The sequence below is a fragment of the Pagrus major genome, chromosome 19, assembly GCF_040436345.1.
Source record: "Pagrus major chromosome 19, Pma_NU_1.0".
Lineage (NCBI taxonomy): Eukaryota > Metazoa > Chordata > Actinopteri > Spariformes > Sparidae > Pagrus > Pagrus major.
In genome coordinates, this window is record NC_133233.1 from 3,020,252 (window position 1) to 3,042,896 (window position 22,645).

Sequence of the window (22,645 nt, forward strand, 5' to 3'; positions counted from 1 at the left end):
GATGCTGAGGTTAACTTTCACATTACCAAGTGACTGACCGATCAGAGTGGGTTTACAGGTAGCTGATAAAGTCTGACATGGTCGATCCAGCACCCTTTATATTCATTCTGCAAACATTGCATGTGGTGATTTGTTTGTTTGCGCCTTGTTTGTAGTTCCTTTAGGCAAAGCTTATGACAAACAGGAGAGCAGCAGCAGTTGTTGTGCTCGCTGCCGTTGTGTTGTTGTCATCTGTGGCCGCACGCACCAGATGTGTAAGGTTACGCATGAGGGAAGCTGCGTCTCAATTCATCCAGGATGCGGCCCCTGAATTGAGACACAGCTGGAATGACGTTCAGCTTGTCAGACATTTTGTTCAAGTCTTTTGAGGGCGAGTCTCAAGTCTCATGTCACTAAGGGTGCGACTTAAGCGCGACTTGAGTCCAAGTTGCAAACTTTGAGTCCCCATCTCTGCTTGGCATAGGCCATATAGGCGGTCGCCTAGAGCGCCACATGCTGGAGGGGCGCCGCGAACTTGATAGGGAAGCTCTGCACTGGTTCTGATGTTGTCGTCCTTTAGACATGTCCTACAACAACTTTAATAACTCTGATAGACTATTTGTTTTTATGTTTCTTTATTATGTAGCTTTGGAGAATAAGTTCAGACTCAGAATTTTAACATTTAAATATTAATGGGGTAACAATACAAACTCGGAATTATTTATTTTTAAAATACTGTGCTCTAATAAGAATAATAATATGTTCATTTCGTTTACTAAGGCATCAAAAATCAAGTCAATGGAGATCGTTAACAAATAAAACGGTCAGATTTTGCAGTGAGGCCTCCTGTTGCACTGCTTCCCTCAACTATTAGTTTAATAATGACAGCGCATATAATCTCACTGCTGCGACGTGGCAACCTGAGAGAACAACCTGCACAACGCTTCACACACACAACAGACTGAGTGAGTGAGTGAATCAATAGATAGTCCGGGCCTGGATCTATATGCCAGGAGCCGCACAGCCCAGCTGGAGCACGACTCCTCCCTGCAAAAACAATCATTTCCATTTTGAGTTTTATCACGTTCATTATTTTTTAGACTACAATGCAAACAAAACCACAACATCGAAGCAGCCTGAGCTCTATGAATGCTGCGCTCCTGAGATCCAGTCCATAAACAAAGAGGATCGGAAGTTTGTTTCCCATCAGTGAGGGAGGAATCAGCGACAGCCTTTAAACTGAGCTACTAGTTAGCAGACCAAGCCTACACAAGTTACCCCAACCAAAGCGTCGAGGCTGTGGGCTACTTTGATTTGTTGTAGGCTTATCCAACCCCCCAGGTAGAAAAGTCCTGCTCGGCTAAAATTTCATCTGGTTCGGATTCCTTTGTTGATGTACAATCCGAGTCAGAAGTTGAAGGGATCGCGGTCGTTTTCCCGACAGCAGCGCGTTCTCATTCTTCACTGTATAACACTGGGCTGAGAAGAAGTTCCACAAATTCGGGAAAGTTCGGCAGCTTTGCTACAGACCAAATGGACCTGACTCTCCTCAGGCAGCGGCTGTATTAGTGAAGATACACGGTACAACGCTGTTTCTTGTTAACATTTAAAGTGTTGTCCTCTGAGACACGCAGCTACACACATGACTTGAACACTTACTTTGCTTCTCACTTCGGCAGACAGTCCGTAGGCTGGTCCCTTATTAAAATTTGTCATTGTGTTGTTTTTGCACGTAAACCCAAATGAATATCCTCTGCTACGATGCAGCACAGAGCATGCAGTGGGAAAAGTCCTTCAGTCAGCGGTTGCTTTTAGCCCCTTAAACACCCAGACAGGAGGGAAGTATTCCGCGAGGCTTCTCAGAGGAAAGTAGCAGACACTTCACAACCTGCAGGACAGACAGACAGACAGACCGGACTGCAACAAAAATGTCGTCAAACGGTTAACGGAGACGAACAGCCAATCAGAGCAGCGTGGGATACTCCCTCCCTCTCCTAGTGCTCTTGAAGTATGTCATACAGCAACAGCTTTTGAACTTGAATACTAATGCAAGTGTCTGAAGTAACAGTACTGGTACACTGACTGTTGTTTATGGCTACATGAAGTTAAAGCAGTGACTGCTATTATTCTGGGTCATTCAAATAACATTGGTTCAATGTTGTGTTATCTTAATTGACAAATATTAGAGAAATCAGTGAAATTAGGAGGTGTTCCACTGAATAACTTGGTTCATTGTATCACTTGAAGTTTAGAGAGAGATACAAATACAGCATTTTGTGCACCAGGCTTGTTTGAAATATTTTTTTCAAGTTTCCAGAAGGTTTTGACTTGTCTAAATTGTTGATTACAATTTCAGCATTCAGACTCAAAAGTCAAAACATAGGGGTTTCAAACACCTCTGAAGAATGGGAAAGATGGACAGACTCTTGAGCAATGTAAGCCAGTTTGATTCTGAACTAGAATGGCACTCAGTAGAGCACATAACTCCGCCAAGGCCTAACAGCCCCCTTTGGTTCAATCAAGCATAATCCAATATCAAGTAAAACATATTTAAATCTGCTGAAAACTGATTTTGGATCTGCATGAAATTGTACTCACTCACAGATACCAGCAACCTCAGTAGTCCTGATTTTTTTTCATCAAGAAACGTGCATTATTCCCTTAGAAGTTAATGAAAATGTATAAGAAACTACCTGATCTCACTCTGTTAAAGAAAGTAAGAAACAATTCCTACATCTGTCCCTTTATCCAGATCCACACCAAACATTAATGGGGTCTACTCCGGGCCGAGACCCATCCTCCATCCAAGTTTTGTGGAAATCTGTGCAGTAGTTATCCTGCTGCAAACAAACACAAGTGAATACATAACTTCCTTGGTGCAGGAAAATATACAATTATGATTATACATTTAAATTAAAAGATATGTGACCCTCACCCATTGATATTATCTTTTCCATTAAAAGTCTCTGATGAGCCCTTCCATCAGTGCAATTAAATTTTACAGTTTGTAATTTATTGTTTCAAGCTTTTATAATGGCATATCTAACTATAGCTCCTGTATGTGTTCACTCAGTCAGTAACTTTACCAGTGCCCAAATCCAGTTCACTGATCCTCTTCTGGTTAAACTGAGGACCAGTTTATGTGCATGGCCCAGTGTGACAGCTGTGTGTCTCTTCTCCACAGATACTTGGAGATCTGTCTGTAAATCAGCCCAGATGTGAGGTGGAATCAGAGACTTGCTCCTTATCTTACCTTCTCCTCCACTTTGGTTTAGTTCAACCAATGATCTCAGAGCTCTTCCTGTCCAGTACTCTATCCAGGAACAGGAAACTCAGCACAAAGAAAGCAAAACAGAGCAGTGACAATGCCACCAACACTATAACACCAACATTTTAAAATTACCCCCATAAATGATCTCACAATGGAATAGTTATATTTTGCATTCCTTAGTTGATGGGCAAAAACAATTCTGTCAAATTTTAAAATTGATTCTATTCATTTGTTACTTCCGCCAAGGAGGTTTTGTTTTCCCCATGTGTCTCTTTCTTTGTTGGTTGGTTTGTCAGCAATATTACACAAAAACTACAGAACAGATTTCGACAAAACTTAGAGGATGGGTCTCGGCCCAGATTACACCTAATTATCTTTTGGTGTAGATCTGGATAAAGGGACAGATACAGAAATGTGCTCTCACTTTCTTTAATATTGAAAGATGGGGCTTTTTTGATCATTTTTTTTCACAGGAAATATTGTTTCTTGATGAAAAATAAAATCTGCCATTCTTAGGTGGTTGCTGTCTAACAATGAGTGTAGTTGGATGTGGATTCTAATACAAATCTATTATTCATCCACAACACAATGGAGATTATAAAAAGTAAAATTATTGTCATTTTTAAAACACAAGGGTTTGAAAAAGTATCTTTTTCCAGGTGGCAGCAGGGTGAACAGACTGTGGCTGGGGTGGCTGTTGTCTTTTAGTATCCTTTGGGCTCTGTGCAGACATCTCACTTCACTGATGCTCTGTAGATGGGTACCAAAGATGCTCTTTTTGGTTTTTAAACACCCGCTGTCCTGAGCCATGCACAAACCACGCCAGTTTGTGATGTTTCATAATGATGATATGATCAAACAACTTTGATGTGCTGGAGAGCCAGTTTCTCAAAACACTTCATCAGGATGGGGATGAGAGCCACAGGGCGGTAGTCATTAAGACTAGACACAGCAGACCTTTTAGGTACAGGAACGATGATGTCTGTCTTGAGGCAGAAGGGAACATTCTCCTGTGAGAGAGATGTGTTAAAAATGTCAGTAATAACATCGGCTAGTTGATCGGCACGTTTTTAGAACACGGCTAGGTGTAAATCTGGACCAGTGGCTTTATTTATATTCCCCCTCAGCAGGATTTTCTCACATCCGCTGTGGTTACTGACAGTGACCAATCCTCTGGACTGTACCTTACAGCCTAGTCTTTGTTGATCAAAGCGAGCATAAAATGTGTTCAGCTCATCTGGCAGTGTGGCGTCACACTTGATGGGGCACCCCTACTTTTGTAGCCTGTGATATTTTGAATCTCCTGCCACATACCTTTAATGCTGTTCAGTGTTGCATAAAGTACCCAAAAGTCATACTTGAGTAAGAGTACAGATATTATGCTAAAATATTACTTTGGTAAAAGTAAAAGTCAACCATACAAATAGTCCTTAAGTAAAAGTTTTAGATTATCTGATATTAAATGTACTTAAGTATTAAATGTTTTAAGGTCCCTTTTCGGTCTCTGCTGATATGTCTTCTCTTTGCCTCCTTGATGTCAGCTTTCAGTCTTGCTGTGTTGCTGTCTGCTTCCTTGTCCCCTGACCGAAAATCAGCTTTTTGGCTCTGGATAGAGCCCTCACCTCTCCATTCATCACTGAAGATGTATATTCCTCAAGACTGATGTTGTTATCCTGGCAGCATCTCTGAACATTTGCCTGTGCATTCAAAACAATCCTGTTGGGCTGCTGTAGCTTCATCTATCCACACTTTAACAGTTTTAACTGATGGTTTGACCCTCTTGAGCAACTGTGAGTAAGTAGGCAGAAGAAGCAGAGAAATATGATCTGGCAGACCAAAGTGAGGACATGGGAGGACTTTGTAGCTGCCAGGAATATTTGTATAGACATGGTCCAGGACATGTCTTCCTCTGGTGGGGATCTGGACATGCTGGTGGAATTAAGGTAAAACAGTTCTGATGTTCATTTGATTGAAATCACCAGCTATAATAAAGATTCCATCCCGTTGTTTAATCATATTGCTGCTGATGACATCATACAATTTTTGCAGTGCATTTTTTGAGTTTGCATCTGTGAAAATGTACACAGCAACAATAAAATCCCAATAAAAATTCAACATCAGGTGAACACTGTCCATCCACTTTGACTGCGTTTGAACACCAAGCATTACAGAGCTCTCCTCTTCTTCTCCAGAGTCTTGTGTCCTGTCGGCTCTGAACAAGGCATGCCTATCGACTACAATAGCTTCATCCAAGATGTAACGAAGATGTGGGCACAGCAGTCTCTGATTTCTCGTTGCTGAGTGAGCCTGAGTCGCACCTCATCCACGACCAGACATTAGCCAGAAGAAGACGAGAGGAACAACTCTTGGTCCAAGTCGGGTCAGCTAAGCTCTGATGCCGCCTCTCTTTCCTCCCTATTCCTGGGGCGGTCATATCGCTTTTGGTGATGTTGTGGCCAACTGGTCTGGCTGGTCGCTTAGCAGATTGGCTGGTGGAATCCTCTCGCGGTCTGTTGTAATATTCAACAGCAATTTTTTTTAATTTGAAAAACAAGTTTAAAAAGTCAGCTATATTGTTTTGCTCCACATTGAATTCTTCCCAAGACTGTCATAAATCAAATTAAATTGTCTCCTGCTCAATTTGGTAAGTGTCATGAGATGACTTCTGTTGTGAACTGGCGATATACAAATAAAGATTGATTGCTTTGAAACAGGTTCGTGTTACATAGAGAAAGGTCTTTTTAGTATGCTGTAGCAGAAAGGAGAAAGGGAAAAAGTATGGAGTAGCCCTTTTACAACTGGACAGGAAAGGAGGGGGGAGGGAGAAGATAGATCAGTCACACCTGTGAGCTGAAGAGGACGGAAAACTTAACAAAGGCAGCTTGGAAGAGGATAACGAAGAAGTGAGAGTAGCAAAGTAGCGAAAGGAGATAACTTGAAGTATAATCCAGTTTGGTAAAACTTTGAACTACAAAGCAAACCAGTGATATATGCAGAGTGACAGTGTTCAAATGACAAGCTGGAATAACTGAACTATAACTGGAAATCATAGCTGGTGGAAATGAGCTGATCCCTGGAACGGGTTTGGATGGAGCTGGTCTGGTTCATCAATCTCTTTGACCTGTTTGGATACAGCTGTGTCCTTCTTTTTCTTTGGTTGGACCTTCACAAGTTCAGGTAAGTTTCCCATTGTAGTGTTTGTAGAAATCACTGGAACTCAAGACTGCCATGATAAACATGTTCTTAACAAGTGTAGGTAAACTTTTGACCGGGACTATAACGTCAAGTATGCGGTTGTGCTCGACCTTGCACTCTAAGAAATGTCACACCAACAAAATTGGTATATGATAATGTATCAACATAACTCAGTGATTAAAAAATAAAGCATTTAATCCATGACCATTACAACAAACTTTTCAACATATTTGATGTTACATTTGTGTAAATGTGTAACAAATGTTTTCACACTATTCTTCCAAGGAAAATTGATTTGGGGTATTTGTCCCTAAGAGAGGCCCACTGCACAAAGAAATAGTCTGAAATAGGGTACAGGATCTTCCCTGTGAGCGACAGCGTCTGCACCCGACAGATACTTTCAACATAAACTATAAGGACTTTCTTCATTCCGAGAATTCCAAGCAGGAGTCCTGCCACACACAGGGGAACGCACGTCCCTGGGCCGTTGCACAGCACCTGAAACAACAACACACACAGAAAGGAGGGCGATGAGCACATTTCCAGGAAGTGACATAAGTTTCATAGAAAGCAGCCTCTGGGGGCTGTTCAAGACATCTGTGGCAGAACTCTCATGTCACATGAAACTGGTTCAAGGAACAATTCTGTGTGATATGCATTTGCCGTATTAAGATCAATATCAGTTTAATCTCTGTGTGCCCAGTACTGAGACAGACTGCAAACTGAATTGTTTTTTATCCAGACATCTAGTTTTTCTTCTTTTGGAGTGGGGGAGTGGGGATTCTACTTCTGCCCAGTTGTCTCCAGTTGCTCTATGGTTGGCTATCTGAGCCAGTGTCCAAAACTGAACACTATTATCAAAAATATTTGGGTCTGGCTAACAACGCAATATCTACAAAGCTTCAAAATGTTTATATTTTCACTTCTTCTCACTCGTTCACTATATACTTTTGTTGACTTTTACCCAACAGACTTATGTCATTCCAAAGTATGAATGAGGACAACTTTCATTGTGTCAGTGTGTTAATTAGGGCCCGAGCGCTTGTCAGCGCGAGGACCTATTGTATCTGTAAGGATTATTTATTCCTCCCAACCGATCGCATATTTGGTGGCCTGAACATACCCCAAAACTCACCAAACTCGGATCATACGTCACATGTGTGTGCCGCTATCAGAATTCAACATGATTGGGGGTGGGTGTGGCCAGGGGACTCCATAGCGCCACCTAATGTCATTTTGTGCACGCGGAAACAGTCTTGGATCGTCATGAAATTTACAGGACTCATGGGTCTCAAAGATTTAGCCAGGAATTATTTTTGCCGGAATTTTTGCTGCAAAAGGAAGTCACACCAAATTTGGCCCGTACCTTCTAACCCATGAGTACATTAATTCGATACCACAACTGCCCTCAGGTGCGGCACGACAGCTCAGTAGCGCCCCCTAACGCCCCCCTTATGGCTTTTCCCATTTTGTACGCACCCATTTCTATGCCTCGTACTTTAACTAACTTCACCTACAGATTTAACACCACAGACTTCACATTCACTCAGGATCATCCTCAGACATTGAAGATGAAAAGTTATCAAAAGCTTTCGCCTCCGTTACACCTGATGGCTGTGGCGGATTGGTCAATTTCGATCCCTCGCTATAAGCAGGAAGTCCCTATAACTTCAAGATACAATTTCCCATCTACACAAAACTGTTGACACATGTAATGGGGTTCGCCCTGAATACGTCTATGCATCAATACTGTGTCATATCTATAGCACCCCCTAGCCAGGTCATGTGAACAACAATTTTCTCAGATCTCCATGAAATTTGCAGGACTCATAGGTTTCATCGATTTAGACAGGAATTAATTTTGTGGAATTTCTCGCCCCATCAGGAAGTCGGCCATCTTGGATTGCGTGCAGCCATTTTATTTTTTCCAACATACAATTTCCCATCTACACCAAATTCGTCACACATGTAGAGGGGTTTGCCCTGAATACGACTATGCATCAATACTGGTTCATATCCATAGCGCCACCCACTGGCCACAGAAAGTCACTGAAGATGTCACTGTTGCGTTTTGTGTGACACGTATCTCATTTAGGTAGGAACCTTTCCACAGGCAACGAGCGAGCAGACATCTGGGCGCGCGCCCTCCAACGGCGCCACAACCCGACGTACGTGGGTCGAGGGCCTGTTCATCACTGCTTGCAGTTTTAATTGTTTTTATTTTTATTATACATACTGTACAAAGAGTTTGAGTAATTAATCAATTATCAAAATCCATTGCTTGCTTTCTGTATCAAAGCTGAACTTTGACTCAAGTCTAAAATATTTCTGTTACACAATGACTGGGACTTTTCTCTAGCTTTTCCTTTTTTTCTTGTCTGAAACAGTCGATATATTCACCTCTTCAAGGCCTCTTAAAATAATTTGAAATGATACAATGAGAAATAAATTCCACTTTGACTGAACTGCTCACAGCATACCTCCACAATGTGTGAAGAGAGGCTACAGGCAAGACATGATTCAATTAGTCAAAAAGGATGGTGCTAGAGGCTAGTACAGGAAATGATTCTCTGTGTGCTTGTTGTTAAGACCTCAGGATTTAGAGAGTCATGAACTGTTTCAAGCCAAATATGACTGAACTTAACTGTCCCTTAACTTTCAAGAGTAAAAAAATGTGAAAGAAAAATGAAGGCAGCTCAGTCAGACTTAAAGACAGAGGGGGAGGGGACTGGGATGAAGAAGTGGCCTCAGGGCTGAAGAAGGCTGAGGGAGTTGAAGGAGTTTGGGTTTACAGGAAACCAGACAGAGCTGCTCTAAAGTCTGGAGAAGTCATCATGCAGCTCCACGGTACAGACAGAACAGCACTGTAATATCGTCTCTACACTGCTCACTACATAGAACTGGCCTGCACTCTGCATTTGCGAAGCAGAACAGTTCCATCATTCTTCCAGCTCAACAGGGAAAGAACAGTTGCTTTACAACCATAAAATGAAATGGTTCATGGAGCAGCAGATGTAAGCATCAAGATTACAAACCTTTCACTTGTTAGCTTGTGAATTTGGGTGGTCGGTCTACAAATTCTCACTGCGCAGTAAATCAAACTAAACAATAAGCTATGAACATCAGCAGGTTTCACCACTCAATCTTAAGATCTCTCTGACTGCAGTAAATAGAATTCTGGAGATGGAAATCTGATTTCCCCTTCCCAGAGATTTCCAGGCACTGGATTCACATACAGTTACGTAATGTGGTTATTGTCAGCTTTCTTATAGTAACTTGATGTCTTACACCATACAAATTAGAAACCCAGTTAATACAGCTAGATTTCAGCTTGAGAAACCTGATTGTACATTATGTACAGTGTATACTTAATGTATAACATAAGCCCCATTCACACTGCCCTTTGAGTGCAGGGATCCTGCACCAATTCTCCGCATCCGCCTCTGTATGAAAGTTTCAGATGCGGTGAGGGGTGAAATTTCACTGCACCTCTGATGCGCCTCCAGAGGTAGTATCAGAGGTAGTATCAGAGGTAGTCAAGTCAAGTCAAGTCAAGCTTTATTTATATAGCACCTTTAGCCAAGGCGCTTTACAATTAAAAACAATTAGTTACAATTACATACATCAGATAAAAGCACAATAAAACAAAATAAAACAATAAAATAAACAATAAAATAAACAATAAAATAAAATATAAGAAACAATAAGAACTGTCATGATAAAACAATCAGTCAGTTAGGAGTGTTAAAAGCCAGGGAGAAGAGGTGGGTTTTGAGCAGGGATTTAAAATTTTCTACATTTGGAGCTGTTCTAATGCAGAGTGGCAAGTTGTTCCAAAGTTTTGGAGCAGCGACCGCGAAGGCTCGATCACCTCTTGTTTTTAGCCTAGATTTTGGTATGCTGAGGAGGAATTGGTCGGCTGACCGTGATATTCTACATGGAGTGTGGGCAACAAGCAGGTCACCTAGATAAGGGGGAGCCAAGCCATTCATGGCCTTGAAAGTCAATAATAAAATTTTAAAACTTATCCTCTGGCAAACAGGAAGCCAGTGGAGAGACCTCAACACTGGGGTTATGTGCTCAGTTTTTCTGGTGCCTGTTAAAAGGCGAGCGGCCGCATTTTGGACCAGCTGGAGACGTTGGATAGAGGACTGGTCTAGGCCCACATACAGAGCGTTGCAGTAGTCCAGCCGGTTTGTAATAAAAGCATGTACCACTTTTTCTAAGTCACTCGGGGGAAGGTAGGCTTTTATTTTGCTTATTAATCTCAATTGGAAGAAGCTTGAGCTGACCACCGATGAAATTTGTTTTCCAAATTTAAAAGAACTATCAAGGTGCACTCCCAGACTTTTCACGGAATTGAGCATATTTGAGGAGATAGGCCCAAGGATAGGTCCATCCCCCAATGGCAGTGGGGAGCCAAACACAATCACTTCTGTCTTGCTCTCATTTAATTTTAAAAAGTTTGAGGACAGCCACAACTTAATTTCGTCCAGACAATCAAGCAGAGGTTGCAATGCACCTTTGCATGTATATCTGAACATCATCAGCAAAGCAGTGGAACAAGACATTGTGCTTTTCAAATATAGAACCTAGGGGCAACATATATAATGAAAATAGGGTGGGGCCCAGAACCGAACCCTGGGGGACACCACATAGGAGCGGAGCATGTCCAGATGAGTAATCTCCGAAAGTAAGTCCTGTCTGTCAGGTAGGAGTTAAACCATTTTAGAGCAGTACCCCTGATCCCAACATAGCTCTCCAAGCGGGACAGGAGTATCAGTAGTATCAGAGGTAATATCAGAGGTAGTATCAGAGGTAGTATCAGAGGTAGTATCAGAGGTGATATCAGAGGTAGTATCAGAGGTAGTATCAGAGGTAGTATCAGAGGTAGTATCAGAGGTACTATCAGAGGTAATATCAGAGGTAGTGTCAGAGGTAATATCAGAGGTAGTGTCAGAGGTAATATCAGAGGTAGTGTCAGAGGTAATATCAGAGGTAATATCAGAGGTAGTATCAGAGGTAGTATCAGAGGTAATATCAGAGGTAGTGTCAGAGGTAGTATCAGAGGTAGTGTCAGAGGTAATGTCAGAAGTAATGTCAGAGGTAATGTCAGAGGTAGTATCAGAGGTAGTATCAGGGGTAGTATCAGAGGTAGTGTCAGAGGTAATGTCAGAGGTAATGTCAGAGGTAGTGTCAGAGGTAATATCAGAGGTAATATCAGAGGTAATATCAGAGGTAGTGTCAGAGGTAATATCAGAGGTAGTGTCAGAGGTAGTGTCAGAGGTAGTGTCAGAGGTAATATCAGAGGTAGTGTCAGAGGTAATATCAGAGGTAATGTCAGAGGTAGTGTCAGAGGTAATATCAGAGGTAATATCAGAGGTAATATCAGAGGTAGTGTCAGAGGTAGTGTCAGAGGTAATATCAGAGGTAGTGTCAGAGGTAGTGTCAGAGGTAATATCAGAGGTAGTGTCAGAGGTAGTGTCAGAGGTAATATCAGAGGTAGTGTCAGAGGTAGTATCAGAGGTAATATCAGAGGTAGTATCAGAGGTAGTATCAGAGGTAGTGTCAGAGGTAATATCAGAGGTAGTGTCAGAGGTAGTTTCAGAGGTAATATCAGAGGTAGTATCAGAGGTAATATCAGAGGTAGTGTAAGAGGTAATATCAGAGGTAGTATCAGAGGTAATATCAGAGGTAGTATCAGAGGTAATATCAGAGGTAGTATCAGAGGTAATATCGGAATAATAGCGTGTCGGTCTGACAGTCTGATAACTAAACAGATCCTTCACTCAACAAAATAAAGAGAAATGTCCCACAAAGCAACGTTACAAGACCAAACAACAGTACCGTAGTAACTAGTAGCCTAGTGTCTTTGGCAACTTATATGAGGAAAAAAATACAGCAGTTATACGTGGAGAAGTGTCTGTCCGACCGACTCTTAGTCACATTTCTGCCCGAAAAACTGCGTCTGTCCCCGGCAAAAAACTTTAATTCACCAAGTGTTTGTCGCGGTGAAAAAAAATCGCTGTGACGGTCAGCCCTGCCGACCAAGACTTCAGTGAACTTTCCCCCAGAAAACAGCATCCCTCCCCGCGAGTGACAGAGTCAGACAGCGTCCTGTTTACTGATGGTGATTATGTAATTATGTAATTTAGAGCGAAAAACTTAACTTTGTCACTTTCCAGGATGCATGGTGGGTCAGGATCTCAATCACAACACATTATAACTGCATCCATATGATAATAAACAGACAGCAGGTACATGTTCAGATTAACAGGTGGACACCGGGGAAAACACGCTGAAAAAACACACCGTCACATCTCTTTAGGAGCCGCAGCACCAGCTTTCTGTGTGAATTACACGCTGGTTTGTCTTTACGCCGGAGCTGCTTGGCTCTGTGTGAACAAACAATGCCGGAGAATTGGGGAACAGCTCCTGCGGCGATAATGTGGCGACTCTGTGTGAAAAGGGCTATAGACGGGGACAGCACTTGCCGTGACAAGATTCCAAATCACTAGATGATGCGCCACTGCTCTAACCTGGTTACATGGGCAGTAAAATAGACAGCAAGAGGCCCTGCAACCCAAACGTGCCGCTCAAGCAGGATATGTGGACCGGGCATGAGAGCCACTGCTCAGCGTCAGACTCTCGTTCAGCAGCTAAACCAGGAACACAAAGAGGCCAGCAACAGCAGAGAGAGGCAACAGGGGAAACACCATGTAGAGCCGGAATATTTTCACATCTAATTAATTTAAGGTATATTTTGAACAAACCAGAGCTGATGTTAAGCTATTGTATAATGTTATGGTGAGTTTCATTTTATTGATGTCCAGTTTGAATGAAGTGTGTTTATCAGTAAGTTAACCGGTAATTATATAATTAAGCTAGTCTTAAATTCAGAGGGTTTACGGTTGTAAGAATATTTCCTTTCTTTATTTTGTGTATTTATTAGACTAAAAAAAGCCAAGAGGGCTTGTAGAATATAGTAAACTCACACACATCTACCAACTAAAACATGGGAGGGGGGTAGGCAGTGGCCATGAGTCTGTAGAGAATTTTACCATCACAAATCCCTCCGCTGTTGCTCTTTTATATTTTTTTTCACCATTTCTCCATGTCCTGTTGTAGCAAATGTATGACTTTGTGATTTTGGGCAATGTTAATATGACTTGACAATTGACAGCTTAATTTCAAAAGGGGAATATATTTTTAAAAAGTCTTAAGTTTGTTCTTCATTTTACTCATGTGTCATATTCCATGTCAAAATGAATGTGTTTCTCATTTATTTTGTGATTGCCTCTCTTGCCTGTGAAGATGTGTGAGTTGAGTGCCACCAGAACATTTATATCCAACCAACAAAGCAACAACAAGAGGTGTGATCCGCCTGACCCTACACACAGCTCTCACCAACACATAGCAGCTTGGCAAATTTGGCAAATTTATTTGTGATAAGATACAGCAGTTCAATGTTTTTGCTGCATTCAGAACTTCTCTATAAAAGCATACCAGTTATTTTGTACATGTGGTCCAAAGTGTGGAAATTCTGATGTCCCCAGCAGGTTAAAGATGATCTGGTTCTCAGCAGTTGCACCAGTAAAATCTCCTTATGGCAGAATCAATGCCATGCTAATGAGAGAGGCTGAGGGTTCATGACTGTTCTTCAGCAGTGCTGCAGTCATAAGCCTGACTGGAACATTCCTGTCATGACTGCTCTGGCACTAAGTCCCCAGCTTTGTTTCCAACCAGCCACCAATAACCAGAGGATTCTGCTGGACAGACATCCAGAGGGACCCGTCACAGGTCTGGAATCTGTTCTCACTACTCTGATCAGCTAAACATACAGTTCACAAATACCAGAGCCAAGCTCCATTATCTGTACTTTAACAGAGGTGAAGCTGACAGATTTTTATTTCACTGACAAATGAGTTCTTACTGTCGTTTCCATTTCCCAGATTATTTAGTTTCCACACAAACTAATCTCTGACGTCAAATTTACTTTCTACTGAAGAAGTAGTTCCTATAAATACTATCCCCAGTGTGTTCTGTGGATTATCCAGAGTAACATGGGCACTGTTTCTGGAAAACGATGTGCTGTTAAAGGTTTTAAAATGTAATTTTCAATGTTGTGAATAGCACAAATTTAAATTCCATTCACCTCCATTGTACTGGGTGGAGATAGGAATCTCAGAGACAGATATTTTTAGTGAAAAATAAACCATACTGATATAAAAGGATAACACTCAAGGGAGAAGAAAATGTGTCTTTAAATTTTGGGTTAACCAATCCTTAAAGTAATAGACCACTTAATTACATATTTAAACTAGGGACCATCTTGCGATGGGATCACACCAACCATGCTCTGAACTGTGACTACTCAGTAGTCATTACTACATTATAACATGAGTACTGACGTAACTGTCGGACCCATGACTACTCATGGGTCTGAGTAACAACATGTTGACAGGCGTCACGGCTGGTGTGATCCCATCAACATGGTCTTGAGTTTTAGTTCATCCTTTTTTTGTCCTTTTTGCTCTTTTGTTCACTTTAGCAAGGAACAAACTCCCAAGCTGCATGTTTTGCTTTGTTTATCAACCCACTATTTCATCCCCTGAATAATACATGTTGCGTGGCTTCAGTCTCCTCTTCCATTGCTGTAATCACTAGCCCTTTTCACACAGAGACTCCGCATTATTGCCACAGCGAAGGCTCACTTTCTCTCCGCCTTTGTTTGTTCACACTGGACCAAGCAGCTCCGGTGTAAAGCCGCACCAGTGTGTCAATTCATACAGCACGCCGGCGCCAAGATCCAAAAGAGGCATGACGGTACACATCATGACGTTGACTTCTGTGTGTTTTCTTCAATGTGTTTCTCTCTGTGTCCACCTGTTAATCTAAACATGTACCACCGACTGTTTATAATCATATGGATGCAGTTATAATGTGTTGTGATTGAGATCCTGACCCACCATGCATCCTGGAAAGTGACAAAGTTACGTTTTTCGCTCTGAATTACATAATTACATAATCACCATCAGTAAACAGGACGCTGTCTGACTCTCTCACTCGCGGGGAGGGATGCTGTTTTCTGGGGGCAAGTTCACTGAAGTCTCGGTCGGGAGGGCTGACCGTCACGGTGATTTTTTTCAAAACAGTAACTACAACAACACAATAGTGGAAGGAGACAAACATATGGTGAGTTAAAGTTTTTTGCCGGGGACAGACGCAGTTTTTCAGGCAGAAATGTATACTGTTTATTTGATCCATAAGGAGTATCTCAATAATTTTAGAAATGTTAATTTATCACAATATACTGTGTATTGACATCACAATATAGAATTGCATATACTGTTATAGCGAATCCACATATCAAACCTCATAAGAGTTCCTCAAAACTGGGTGTATATAAAGGGAGAATATCTCACAAGACTCTGGTACGTCTTTACAATGAAATACTTGTCAGGTGAGACCCAACAAACCAGAACCCACATAACACTCAACTCTCCATCGTTGAGTGTTCCAGCATATAAAAACAGGACAAGCAGCATTTTTCATACCTGTTCCTCATTCATCACATTCTTGTAACTGTACCGTGACTTTTTTTGCTGTTGGATGATCTTCCTCATTGAGAAAGATACCTGGACCTCTACAACCTATAATGTAGTGATACTTCAGAAATGATACAGACACTATACACAATTCCTGCCAATGAAAAAAAGAGCCAAATTAAGCTGTGTCGTAGCATCATTTAGATGAGCTCTCACTTACATATATATATATATATATATATATATACATATATATATATATATATATCTATATATATATATACATATATATATATATATATACATATATATATATATATACATATATACATATATATACATATATACATATATATATATATATACATATATATACATATATATATATATATATATACATATATATATATATATATATACATATATATATATATATACATATATATATATATATATATATATAGATATAGATATATATATATATATATATATATATATATATATATATATATATAGATATATATAGTAATTAATTTTTTTTTAATTAAAATGTAACATCCAGTGGTCACATATACTTCTCTTCTCTCTTCAGATGCACTTTAAAATATTGAATACATAAATGCAGTTTCTGTGTGAGTGTATGAATATTGATTGGGAAATTGACTGCGATGCAAGGGGGCGCCAGCTAAAATCTTACCTAGGGCACCAAATTGGTCAGGGTCAGCACTGACAATAAAGCATGTGGAAACAATGTCCACATACTACTTGTCATATACTGCATTTTCCTGTCTATCTACAGTAGATGTTTAAAGTAGTACTACAGCAGTTGTAACACTTGTTTTGAACAGAATAAATGGCATTCAGCACAGATTAAGTTTTACAGTTCAAAATTTGATATTGTTAATATGTACTTGGAACGAGAATGTCTTTCAAAAGCCGATCTATTTATGAGAAAGAGGAAGTGTAATTCAATGAGCATGATCTTGTGATGCAACCCAAGTTAAATGTCAGCATTGTTGTAAGTTTCATGTTTCAAGATTTTTTCAGAGTTCATATTCTTATGCGATCTACATATGGCGCCTGTCAGTGCTAGATGGAGTTGAATGGGTTTGTGTAAATCAATATTTAAACAGTTTAGTATTGAACCTCTACAAAGATGAGGGACTCACAAGATACAGATTAGGAAAATAACACTCACAATCTGTGCAGCAGATATAGAAGATATCCTGACTCTTAGTCTTTTGTATGTGTCAAGATCAATTAGACCCTCCCAGCCTGGGTGCACTCACCATGTCAGGTCTGAGTCTGAACACCAGAGGAAGAGAGTACCGCAGGGCATTCAGAGTGCTGATAACAGAGGAACTCCAAGACTGTTGGACCTCCCGGCTCCGTGGGATCCGACAGATGGTGAACTGGGGAACAAGGGCAAATGTCCATCAGGGGTGCTCAGAGATGTTGCAGTTTGCATTGCAACAAATACAGATTCATCAGAAAGATTTTACTTCCACCATGAAGGTTCTGTTTTCACCCATGTCTGTTTGTTTGTTGGTTTGTCAGCAGGAATACACAAAAAGTACTGAACAGACAGTTGGATGGAGGATGGGTCTTGGCCCATAATAAACTACATTAAGTGTTGGTGCAGATCTGGAAAAAGGGGCGGATCCAGGATTTTTTTCACATGCACAGGCCATTTTTCCACATTTTTGTTAATTTCTCAGGGAATAATGGATGGATCCTGATGGAACAAATCAGCCATATTTAGGTGGTTGCTATCTATCAGTGAGTACAATTTGATGCAGATCTTAATAAAAATGTATTATTCTTCCACAACATAATGGAGATCATGATTCCATCTAGATAGATAGATAGATAGATAGATAGATAGATACTTTATTTATCCCGAGGGAAATTCAAGTGACATCTGCATTGTTTTGTTGTCCTAGTGATCACTGTTACACAAATAGTGAGCTTAAATTATGGTTAAGCAGTTATGGGTGGTTTTAAATTTAGAGTGATACAGGACAAGCATATTTGATATTGGATTAGGCTTGACTAAATTAAAGGGGACTGTTGGGAGGTAAGCACTCTACTGAGTAACTCATTTGGATAAAGTGACTTTCAGCTCTCATAACTCAGACTTCACAGGTGCTTACCAGCTCATGAACAGAGGGCTATTCCAGAAAGGAGGTTCAACAAACTCTGAGGCTATCCCTGAACTCTGAGTTGACTTACCCTGTGAAGTGAAACTCTGAGTTTTCAGTTCCAGAACAGCTGATCTGAGTTAGGTAAGTCGACTCTGAGTATGTTAACTCTGAGTTGAGCTCGTGCCTTACGACTAGTAAAAAGCCATCATCAATGGAGCTCCGATACTGTGATTCACCATGGCAACAGGGGAGAAAACAGGAAGCAGACATTTTCTGGGAAAAAAAAAAAAGTAACACGGCTGCGGCCGTAATAAAAATCACTGACAGAGTTTTAGATGCGGTCGTCTTTTCATTTTGAATTTAACATCACTTTCCTTTATATTAGCCTTTGAGGAAGTGGTTGAATGTTGTTCAATGTTTTATTTTATTTTATTTTAGGCTATTTTATTTAACTTAAATCGGCTGAAAATGAAATCTCACAATGGCTCCTCACTTTGGTTTTATTTCACATATTAAACAAAGTAAAAGTTTATTCAGTGGATATTTTAACTTGTAGTAGCTTTTACCACCAACAGATGCTGTTTAACACACATCTGTGACCTAACATCCTGCTGAGTAGATGAACATGAAGTGGTGCCCACCTCCACCTCCACCACGTCCGCCAGAGGCAGAGGAGCTGGTCCTGAGTCAGGTCGCTGGGTGACCAGAGGCTGAGGACAGGCGTCACTCACCCCCAGGACCCAACATTAGAGGCAGACACACACTTACTGTCTACAGATTGAACTAGAAGTCATTTAATCTTATACTCAATGTGGCGGCAAACTAGAAACACGGACTTTGAAATTACGTTGTTGGAAAAAATACAATAGGCTATACTGATGGTTACTTTTGTAGCTATCTGTGGGAAATACTGAAAGCCAAATGAAATGTGAGTTATTTCTCTTTTTCTGGCTGCTGGAAGGTGACTGATTAACCTGCGAAGTGATTAAAAAAAAACAAAAAAAACAAAGAGGATTGTTCAGATCTGAGAGCACGTCAGCGATGACGTGTAGCCTGATATTCGCTGTGCGGCCGGAGAATATAAATGACGGACTGATGAGAAGCGGTCTACTGTTCGGTTCGGTCCTCATCAGGGAGTGAGAGCTCATCTAAATGAATCTAAATTCTCCTCCTGGTGTAAAACTATGTGAATTATTTCTGCTTCAACATGATCGGACTGAGAAGGAAAGGACAGCCGCTGTCAGACAGCTCCGTCAGACTCAGGGTTTCTTCAGGTAAACCTGCCAGTGAGCAGGTTAGGTTCACAGAGTAAGTTACCGCAGTAACAGACCCAGAGTTGAAGTTACCTCTCTTTCTGGAACTGAAAACTCAGAGTTTCTCTCATCTCAGGGTTAACAAACTCAGAGTTTTCACAAAACCCGCTTTCTGGAATACCCCCCAGGTCATTGTTAGAGTTTTCCAGTGAGTCTACACTTAACTATACTTCCACACAACAGTAAAGGTTCTGTTCACCCAAATTATACTGATATCAAACCATGCAGATATTTGGTGAGATTTCTGTCTCTAGCTCAATTTAATAAATATGGATGAAATTTCATTTGTGGTCGCAAAGCGTCTTTCACAACAACCCACAGACCCCTTGTTATCATCAGTGGAAAGTAGTCCCTGGGGCATTTGGCGAACCATATAACCACAACATTGTGGCTGGGTACCTTTGTTGCATGTCATTATGTCAGCCCCCTCTTCCCAATATTTTCTGTCTATATCTGTCCTGTAAGCTGCTCAATAAAGAGGTAAAATGCTAAAGAAAATATTTTTAGGAAAACCTCTGTGGATTATCAGTACCAGAGAAATAGAGAAGCACAGATGACAAGTGTACTCATGCCACCTGCTGGTGCATATTCACACTGTGCCACAGATAATCTTATCGGCTTTCTCTGACAACTTTGTTTTTTGGTGTTAATTTGCACACTGCTCTGTAACGTCCATATTCACACATTCACCCCTGACTCTGACAAAGGTTTACTTCATTCAATATCTATGTGTATTAATAATACAGTATATAATATATAATATGCACTTATATAACTTGCTGAAAACAGAATTAGTTTTTTCTACATCTAAAACAATATTTAACATTATTACATATACATACATATAATATATTGTATATACATATATACACACACACACACACACATACATATACGTATATATATGTATATATATGTGTGTATATATGTATATATATATATATATATATAATACTTAAACAAATAGATAAAATGATATCAGTGATATTGGTGAGTATGGTATTGTACAGAGCCAAAGGATTCTAAAAGACAACACGAACCCCAGCCACAGTGTGTTCACCCTGCTGCCATCTGGAAAAAGATATCCACTGCCATACCACCAGACTACAGAGCAGCTTCTTTCCTTGGGCTGTGAGACTCAATTCATCCTCAACACTCCATTTTATAAAAAAGATTGTTTTGGGTTTGTTTGTTTAAAAAAAAAAAAATCGAAATAAATTTACCTTGTAACTTGTAAATGCAAGGCTACCCCATCAATCACCTCACACTCTCGTGACCTTTAGCAGGGGCCCAACCCCATGGTCTACAACCACTGGACGAAAATAATTAAAACTCGCTGCTCCTGGACCAGCTACAACATTAAAACTGTACTTATGCATTGATGCACTCATTTTCACAATCTAATAATGCAACAGATGATAATTTATCAGTCACTAGATGTCAAGTACTTTTACTGATGATATTTTAAGTACATTTTGCTGATAATACTTTTTACTTTTATTTAAGTATAGTTTGACTGCAGGACTTTTACTTGTAATGGACTATTTTACAATGTTGTATTGGTACTTTTACTTAAGTAAAGAATTTAAAAAATCCCTGTTGGTTAGAGCTTGCCTGTATGTGTTTGTCTGTGGTGGTCAGGCTGCTGAATCTCTAAAAAATTAAATCAAACATAATTTCTGGGGACAATGGTAGGGACATACCCCTACCATCCACACCCAAATATACCCATATTCACAGCTGTGTACCTGTGGGTCAGAGTCTGAGTGTTGGTTAAAGCTTTCAAGGGTGCAGATTTTCTCCTCACTCATCCTGTCAGTGTCAGCAATAACATAGTGTCGAGGTGTGTAGGCTGCAGAAAGGCACTCCATCACCCGCAAGATCTCTGAGGTGTGACCACCTGGAAAACATTTAAGACACACTGTTAACTACACATTATGTAAACATGATGAAAATAAATGTGAACGACAGCCCTGTCAGTGCTCAAGGCAGTGACATTAGGACTAACAAGACCCTTTGATGGAAGATATTGACATGGAACAAATTCGTTTTTCCAATTTTTGTCACAGACTTTTCTGCATCTGTTAAAAATTCTAAATATTTTATATCTTCAGATTTACTATGTTAGTAACGAAATACCCACGAAGGTGGAGGCTGTCCACATAATTCTGGCCATGTAGTGTATCCGCTCTCATCATTACTATCAGATGATTGGCCTATCAGTGTCTGGAGCAAAACAGAGCAAAGCAGTGTCAAACTTTTTTATGTTTTGCACTTTTGGGAACTGTAGGCTATATTTCGCCATGGTTCTGTGATTATTTGATTTCGACATATCTTATAAGTGTCTTATAAGATCGGGACTGTTCTAAATACTGGCGAAAAAATAATAACGCTGGAAAAGATCTCGTTTAAAAAAAGCTAACGTTACACCCCTACCCTACTGAAAACTTTGGTACAGCCCGGCAAAATATGCTTCGTTAGCGTGGAAGCTAAGGAAGTCAGCTAATGGCAGAGCGGGGAAACGTTGCTCTGCTTGTTCGCCCTTTAGCGCTACAATTTGAAACAATGACTAACAGGCTGGAAAGTACAACATATCGCTTCAGTCATAATAACTGACTGAGGAACCGATTATGTTAACTGGTTATGACCCAGACAACAGCACATATCAGGGGTATCGTGGTACATGGATGTAAATGAATAACATTAATGTTACCTGAACCCGCAACGATCAGAACAGCGACCGAACCTTTTGTTCCAGGTTTATAGTTTGATCCACTTTTCACAACAATATATAACCTGATAAGAAATAGCAAACATGTAAGTAGGACAACTAACACAGCTCCTACCAGGAACGCCATGACGGCTACGGCGGCTCACTAGTACAAAATCAGGTGCGGCGTCTTCGCCGCTTTTGTTCCCTGAGTTCAGGCTTTCAGGCAGATGTTCCTTTCAAGCTGCGTAGGCTACAAAAATTGCCCCCAGTTATTGTTGGAAGCGAAAATATGATCGTTAATAAATCCCCTGTTACGTGCAGATAGGATACAATGTAACACCGCACAACTGAAACAATATTTTTATTTGCAATTGTTGCCACCCAGCTTGATCTGGTGAGACTCCCTTTCCACTGCATGGAGGATGTCTGCTTTGGCTGGAGTTTAGTCCATTCTCACATATCAGAACCCTGGATAAAATACC

The 22,645-nt window shown here is 40.5% G+C and overlaps 2 protein-coding genes across 2 annotated transcripts in view; both read right to left on the minus strand.

Moving 5' to 3' along the window:
• The window catches only part of cnn3a (calponin 3, acidic a), a 34,764-nt gene extending 32,869 nt beyond the window's left edge, over window positions 1-1,895 (minus strand). Inside the window, exon 1 of the mRNA XM_073488293.1 lies at window positions 1,639-1,895. Coding sequence (XP_073344394.1) covers window positions 1,639-1,695 — 57 coding nt within the window. The 5' untranslated portion in view covers window positions 1,696-1,895. The remainder of the gene's footprint in view (window positions 1-1,638) is intronic.
• A 4,727-nt stretch (window positions 1,896-6,622) lies between these two features.
• On the minus strand, window positions 6,623-22,308 carry alg14 (ALG14 UDP-N-acetylglucosaminyltransferase subunit). Its single transcript, XM_073488436.1, has 4 exons — window positions 22,164-22,308; window positions 21,199-21,350; window positions 17,283-17,405; window positions 6,623-6,943 (listed from the first exon to the last, which is right to left on the minus strand). Exons 1-4 carry the CDS (start codon window positions 22,306-22,308, stop codon window positions 6,713-6,715), a joined length of 651 nt encoding a protein of 216 aa, XP_073344537.1. The 3' UTR covers window positions 6,623-6,712.
• Between the last annotated feature and the right edge of the window lie 337 nt (window positions 22,309-22,645).

Excerpts from the sequence above, each read along its gene's own strand:
- alg14 (XM_073488436.1), bottom strand. The coding sequence starts at position 22,308 with ATGGCGTTCCTGGTAGGAGCTGTGTTAGTTGTCCTACTTACATGTTTG. Across the intron at positions 17,406-21,198 it reads ACTCAGACTCTGACCCACAG|TTCACCATCTGTCGGATCCC; the intron begins GTACACAGCTGT and ends CTTGTTCCCCAG. Across the intron at positions 6,944-17,282 it reads TCAGACTCAGACCTGACATG|GTGCTGTGCAACGGCCCAGG; the intron begins GTGAGTGCACCC and ends TTGTTGTTTCAG.